Source organism: Terrapene carolina, unplaced genomic scaffold (genome assembly GCF_002925995.2).
Source record: "Terrapene carolina triunguis isolate 2854851 unplaced genomic scaffold, T_m_triunguis-2.0 Scaffold227, whole genome shotgun sequence".
In the NCBI taxonomy this organism is placed as follows: domain Eukaryota; kingdom Metazoa; phylum Chordata; order Testudines; family Emydidae; genus Terrapene; species Terrapene triunguis.
In genome coordinates, this window is record NW_020664578.1 from 3,950,049 (window position 1) to 3,957,522 (window position 7,474).

A 7,474-nucleotide genomic window follows, 5' to 3' on the forward strand; every position below is an offset into this window, starting at 1 on the left:
TGGGAGATAAAGCGTGTCAGTCATTTAGGCTTCTGCTCTTTCCATATGGGAGGACTGGCCGCTTGTTGGCTTGTTTCCTTGTAAGATTATCTCAGACGGAAACCTCTTTATGTTTTGGGGTATTTTCTTAGTGATTTAGGAAGCTGTGTACACTGCAGGGCGTGACGGCTGACGTCAACCCCATGACTCAGCTTCGCTCAACTCTGTCAGCCTGACAGTATATTAAAGGCTCCGAAGGGGAGGAAACAAACAGCAGCTCCACAGAGAAACCTCCGGCACAGAAATCACCGGCACTGAGAAGGTCGTGTCCTGATCCACCTCGATCTCGCAGGCTCTTCACGATGAGGGCTCCCATGTTACTGCTCGTCCCTTTGCTGTGCCTGGCCAGACCGGCTCCGCAAGGTGAGTGCCCTGCTTCACGTGGGCAGTTTTGTTTACACCCGGCCCGGCTCCATTTCTTTCTAGTGGGGATCCTGGTGCTGGCTTCCTGAGTAACCAGAGTGGGGAGACGTGGAATCTGGTCCGCATCTCAGGCAGATCACACAGCCTCTGTTTCCCTCTGCCAGCCTTTCTGTCTCCTTTAGTTAGACTGCGAGCTCTCAGGCCCGGGGCAGCTGTGTCTGGGCACAACGGGGCTCAGGGTGGCAGATATAATAACTATATTGCAAAGGAGGCATGCAGGATCTCCAGGGTAACCGCCTCTGCTTTAGGGGGAGCTCCCCCCAGTTCATAACAGCCACGCCATATGCTTCCAATTTACTGTCCACTTGTTTAGTTCCCAAGCTGCTGACTCGGGCGGAAAACTTCCAGTTACCAACCCGTCGCCTGCGTTTTTCTAGGACAGACTCTTCCCGAAAGGGACAATAGCGCAGAAAACTAGGGAACAGCCAGTCCCGGCCACTCCTCCCGTGCCTGTAGAGATAATAGTCTGATTGGGGGGGGGGTACGGTGAGGTCACCTGTTTGAATCCAGCGAGTAGGGATTGAATGTCTGTTGCCATTTGGTGGGTCTCAGCCCAGTTCCTGGGGCAGTTTAAACCAACCCTTCGCTGGGAACCTCAGCAGAAATGCCAGCTCTGACTGGGCCCTAGAGGATGAACGTTCCCCCGCTCCATGGAGACGGGGTCCCCCCAGGACAGGGGCCAGGCACATGTAGGTCGGGAAGCTTGCCCTGCTGGGACACTTGCTCTGTGGTTAGTCACCAGCCTCTCGGTCCCCTTCCTAGAAATTCACGCGCAGAGCAAGGCAGAGGAATCTCGTGGTTGTTAGTCCAGGGCAGCTAACCCTGCTGGCCCACATGGGGGGCCGGTAGCCCCATGCAAGGCAGGAGCATGGGTGTCCTGGTGATGCTGGTCCCGTTTCCAAGGAGATGTCACCTAGCAACACCAGAGAGACAGCATTGTCTCCCACCAGACCAGGATGTGGGGAGAGGGCAGCAGAGGCCTTCTCAGCCTGGGATGCCCCTTTAGCAAGTCTGTAGGCAGAGGTGGCAACAAAAGTGACAAGATTTAGGGGGCCCCAAAATGAGACACACCCCCAATGGGTCAGGTTTTCTGAGGCACCCTCTGCACGGCTAGTCCCCCGCTTTTCGGTGGCTCCAGTCAGACACCCAGAGCCAGGAGTCGCTCCTGAAAACTTAAGCCCAGGAAAATTCTGCCCTGCATCCCTGTTAACCAACCCTATTTTCTTGTGAAGCTTTATCAGCTCTCTGCTGATCCCAATGGCCCCTTCTGGCCTGGGAATCCAGGAATCCGTATTCGGAGCTGGGCAGGTTTGGAACGTAATTAGTGTTAACATAACATAAGAACCAGGGCTACCCAATGAAATGATTAGGTAGCAGGTTTAAAACAAAGAAAATAAAGTACTTCTTCACACAGTGCACAGTTAACCTGTGGAACTTCTTGCCAGGGGATGTTGTGAAGGCCAAAGCTATAATCGGATTAAAAGAAGAAGGAGAGAAGTTCATGGAGGATAGGTGCCACAATGGCTATTAGCCAAGATGTTTAACTTGGAGATTCAACCCTCTGTTCTAGGTGTCCCTATGCCTCTGACTGCCAGATGCTAAGAGTGAACAACATAGGATGGATCACTCGATGATTGCCTTGTTCTGTTCATTCCCTTTGAAGCACCTGGCATTGGCCACTGTCGGGAGACAGGATACTGGGCTAGATGGACCATTGGTCTGACCCTGTCTGGCCGTTCTCATGTTCTAAGTCCTGTCCACACACAAACCCCCTAAACTTGAGTGTAATGGTGCTTTTAACTCCAGTTGGGTGGCCCATCAAGGGGAACAGGCTATAGTCTGAGTTAACATAGCTTTCCAGATGCTAACACGATCACTTGAATTTGGAGCATGGTCGGCTGGCTTCGGAGGAGGGGTCCAGGTCCCAGAGCGGGTGGGAGAGGCTAAGGCGCGTTGAGCTGGAGACCCGCTAAAAAGAGAACATGGGTGCGGCAGCAGGTGCCGGGCGTCTCAGAGGGGGGTGGCACTTGGGGCAGTAGCCCCCCTTCTCCCTGGCACCGCAGCAGCGCGCTGTTAGCAGACTAGTTGGATTGGAGCTGGCGCGGGTACACCCCCCCCCCCCCGGCTGAGATCGGGAAGGGATGCGCTGCCAGCTTCCCCTCTTGGAGTAAGGAGTGGAAGGGTTCCTGGCCGCCACTGTTATGTTTGCTCGGGTTAGATAAGAGTTTAGTGGTTTTTCCAGCCGGTCCTTTGGTGGTGTTTGACGAGATCTGCAGAGTCCTTGGCACACAGCTAGGAAAAAGAGCCAGGATCACCCGATGGTCACAGGCGAGTGCCCGAGGGGACGTTTAGAGGGGTAAAAGGGCTGTGCTGGTCAGCACTGGGTCACAAGCTTTGGGCCCGGGCAGGGGCGGGTCGTGCCAGCCAGCGTCCTGGCTGCTCCGGTTGTGACCCTGATTGGCCGAGCTCCTGTGCAAACACAGCTGTTTATTTAGGTGCCTTGGCTCGCTTGAAGATTGACAAAGGTATTTAAGTGCCTAAAGATGCAGATGGGAGCCTAGTAAGATTTGTGAAAGTACCCTGCTCCCTTTGATAGTCAAGGGGGGTTAGGCACATAACTCATTCAGGGGCTATTGTAAATGCCACTCCGTGCCTTTGGCCTCTAGTCCTGTTTTTGCCATGCTGGTCTCTCTCTCTTGGATACTTATCTGGCCCCATTACTGAGCACGACACAGTCTTTAATGGATTTATCCTCATGCACCCCTGTGGGGTAGCACTGGGCTATTATCCCCATTGAACAGGTGGGGAAACTGAGGCACAGAGCAACTAAGTGACTTGCCCAGGGTCAGACAGGGAGTCTGTGGCAGAGCAGGGAATGGACCACTGGTTTCCTAAGTCCAAGACTAGAGCCCACCCTCCCTCTCCTGACTGAAGCCAGGGGGAGCTAGCGGTGCTCAGCACCTCGGACAGTCCTACGTGGCTGGCCCCCATGTCATTGAAATTGTGACCTGAATGCCCCAGCCCAAGGCCTGGGTTCCCCCCTCTCATTCTGCAGTTTGCATTATCGCCTGCTAAATATCTCTGTGCTCCTTATCTCAGGCAGCAGCTCCACAACCTTCCCGTGCTTCCTGCTCCGGCCTCAGGAATTTCATAAATAAATTGCTCCTGGTTCATCACAGTCTCCCAAAAGTCTAAGTGCAAATAACCCCCAGCTGAATGAACTGAGCGCAGGGAAACCAAGGCGGCCCGGCAGCAGCCAAAGGCTCCAGCATTGCTGGCCTGCAGGGCTTGGCAAAGGCAAAGGAACCTGGCTAGCTCTCCCATGATTGGTGTCTGGAGGCCCCAACGTGTTAGGTGCTGTACGTGTACCCAGGAAGAGACAGGACCTTATGAAACATGCGCTGAATGGTCCCTGGGTGGTTCTGTGTACAGCGCCTGACATAATAATGAGGCCCTGGTCCGTGACCGGGGCGCTTAGGTGCTACTGCAATACAAATAAATAGCAATCAGGATCATTGTCCCCCATGTTACAGATGGGGAAACTGAGGCACAGAGTAGGGAAGTGACTCTCCCAGGGTCACGCAGCGAGTCAGTGACAGACCCAGGAGTCCTGACTCTGACTACAGTAACAGAAGACAGGTCATTGCTACTCATGGTTGAGTGCCCAGTCAATCCCAATACCAAAGTGCTAAACTATGGGTAATTTTTAAAAAAATCTCATGCTTCGGGGTATAAAACAATCCCCTCTGGGGTCAGGAAGGCAGCCCGCTGCTCTGTGTATGCCGCATGGCACAGCTGGACCTGTGCATTGTGGTAGCTGTTACTGGCCCCTGCCAGGGACATGATCCAGGGCTGGGTGCACCACGGGTCTGAACTGGCATGGTGGTTCCCATGTCACTATGGTCACGTTCTGCCCCAAGCCGACCAGGAACTAAGTCCAGAGCTTCCAGGCGTACTTTAGGCAGTCGTACACTATACCTACCCATCTCTCCAGGTTCTTCTCTGGTGCCCATCATTGTGGCATCTGTTCACCTGCTCAGCAGAATCATTAGTAAGGAATCAGCAAGTGGGGTTTGATTCTCCTCCCCCCCCTGCTCCCCAAGAAAAGTTTCATAATCTGTGGTTGTGAGCGTTTCCCAAAGGGGCTGGGTTACGTGCATGGGGACCTTGGCCAGAGGGTGACTGGGGGGCGTCTCTGCATGTGTGTGGGTAAGAAATAGAAACAATAAGGCTGAGTAGCAGGAGACCTTTCCTAGCAGTGACGTCTCCGGTTGTGGGAGCCCCATTGCTTGGGTTATTTTAGACTGGACAGGACTGAGCCCCAGAGACTATAATAGCGAATCAATCTTGCGCGTGTCACTACATTAACAACATTACAGGAGCTGAGATCAGGGCCCCATTGTGCCGGGCGCTGCACAGACACATAGACAGTCCCTACCCTATTGAGCTCACAGTCCAACTAGACAAAGGGTGGGAGAAAGCCAGGCTTATTCTGCCCATTTTACAGATGATAATATTAATCCTTAGCTCTTACATGACATTTCTCATTGACAGATTTCAAAGTGCTTTACAAAGGAGGTCAGTGTCCTCACCCCATCTTACATGGGAGAAACTGAGGCACGGGGCGGGGAAGTGGCTTGCCCAAGGTCACCCAGTAGGTCAGTGGCAGAGCCAGGATAGATTGTAGGTCTCTTGAATCTTAGCCCAATGCACTATCCGCTATGCCACACTTCCTCCCTAATAAGGCGAAACTGAGACATAGAGCGATCACATGACTCGCTCAAGGCCACATGGAGAGTCGGTGGCAGAGCCAAGAATCCAGGTCTCCTGAGTCCCCATGCAGTGCTCTCACCACAAGGCTTTCCCCATCACTAACTGCTGTGAATATCCCCCACTCCCCCATGTCAATCTCTCCCCTCCACGCAGCACAGCTCGGCTCTGTTCGCAATCTCCCGTTCAGACGGCCTCTAAAATGTTTATCTGCCATTGACCGTTGCGGTATCTGCTTGTGTCAATAGGAGATTCCATCTCGTTAATTGCGGTTTGGCTTTGGGGCCCTAACGATGACACGCCCCGAAGCTTTGTATTCAATAATGGTTTCTTACACAACAGGCCTTTTGGCATTTTTGCTTTTGGAAAAATCCTGGCAGGATCTTTTGCCTAGTTCAGTGGTTTTCTTGCATCTGACATCTCAGGCTCTGGTCCTGTGCTCTTGGGCTTTGAGCGTTTTGTGTCAGGGTAGCCTGCAGGATTGGACCTAAGTTCTGAAAATTCCTGATTCCAAGGACCATCTAGTCTGACCTCCTGGCTAACACCTACCGGAGAATTTCATCCAGTTACCCCTGTATTGATCCCAGTAACTTGCATTTGACTAAAGCATCTGGCAGAAAGGCAAGTCTGGATTTGGATCAATATATCTATTTGCTGTATTGACGCGCTCTCGTTGCTTTCTGATCTCTGCACTACCTTGGATTTAAAAACATGCAGCTGTGTAGAGACCCCTCTCTGGCGGGGCCTGGTTCAGTCCCCAGCCACGGCCGACATGGAGGTCATTGCACAAACCCTTATGCCCTTGCTTAACTTTACTCACGCGCGGAATCTCCCCGGATTCCTGGCACCCCTGAGCTCAGTGGGATGACAGGAGTCAGGGTGCATGCAGGATACTCCACCGTTAGGGAAGGGGCATGGCCATGGAGGAATCCATCCAAAGCCCGAGCCAGGTCTAGTGAGGTGCCAGCCTTCCGTTTCTGTACCTGTCTGTGAACCCCATTTTCTCAGGACGTGGCTGATCCTAGCCATGAACTCCTTGGGAGAGGGAAGATCTAGGCCTCGTGTTTCTGTGAGACAAAGGGGAGAGGGGTGGGAAGCCAACACCCCCGGTTTGCAATGGGCGGCTCGGTGCAAACGTTAGCACAGAGCCGGGAACTCCTGGGTTCTCATCCCCTGATTTGACACTGGGATTGGCTGGCAGGGCCTGAGGGCCTGGCTCCCTTTCCCCCAGTGTATGGGGAAGGAAACTCACTGTTCCCAGCCCAGGCGGAAGGCGGGTTAGGCAATATTTGCTCAGGGATTGGAAGGGGATACTGGCTGTCTAAGTGCAGAGCATCATGCGATCCCCAGGGGCAGGGCGGGTGTAGTAAGGCAAAGCAGGTTGGACCAGTCTGTTTGCAGAGACGGGCATGCTTGGATCCGTTATCACACCTATAGTATCTATAGGCCCAGCTGAGATGAGGGCCCTCGGGGCGCTGCACAGACCCAGCGTGATACATTTACAATCCAAGTAGACAACTGGCGAGAGGCAGAACAGAGCCAGCGCATGCCTTGCCTAAAATCGCCGTCCTGCCTCAACGCAGGGGGCTGGACTTGATGCCTTCGCAAGGTCCCTTCCAGCCCCGCGTTCCTACGGTTCGATGCCCCCACGCAGCAGGTGCGTGGCAGGGCCGGGATCTAGAACCCAGCTCTCTAGGTTGTTAGACCATTTCCCTATTGGGCAGCGCTGCCGGCAGCCTTTTGGCTCCTCACTATCTAGAGATCTGCTCTGTTATCAATTGAGTGAGAAGATGTGAGCGGTTGGGGAAGGGAGGCCTCTGGAGAGGAACAATGGGGTTTTGCCTACCCCGGGATCAGAGCCCAGGTCCATCAGATCCAGTTCCCTCTGTTGGAGGTTAGTAGGGGACTGGAAACTGCTGCACAGGAGGGAGGCTCTCGTGGATTTAGGGCCAGAGCCTGCTCCTTTTGCAGTCGATGGGAGTTTTGCTGCCCTGTGTAACACGGGAAGTCAGGCAGGGTGCCTGGATGGTCCCTTCTGACCGTACGCTCTGCGCAGTCCTGCCCTTCGCTTCTCCTTCCACTTCCTCCCGCTGCAGCTGCAGGAGCCTGCGGAAAGCCGAGCTGTCCCTGCGAGCAGCCGTTCTCCCCACGCTTTGGGCTCCCCACACACCGCTCTGCCACTGTGCCCCAATCCTGACCCACAGCCCCCTGCTATCCCCGCCCTGGGCTCCCCACACACCGC

The 7,474-nt window shown here is 54.0% G+C and overlaps 1 protein-coding gene across 1 annotated transcript in view; it reads left to right on the forward strand.

Moving 5' to 3' along the window:
• Nucleotides 1-227: 227 nt before the first annotated feature.
• The window catches only part of ECM1 (extracellular matrix protein 1), a 15,278-nt gene continuing 8,031 nt past the window's right edge, over nucleotides 228-7,474 (forward strand). Inside the window, exon 1 of the mRNA XM_024210814.3 lies at nucleotides 228-402. Within this exon, the coding sequence (XP_024066582.2) occupies nucleotides 342-402 (61 nt within the window). The 5' untranslated portion in view covers nucleotides 228-341. The remainder of the gene's footprint in view (nucleotides 403-7,474) is intronic.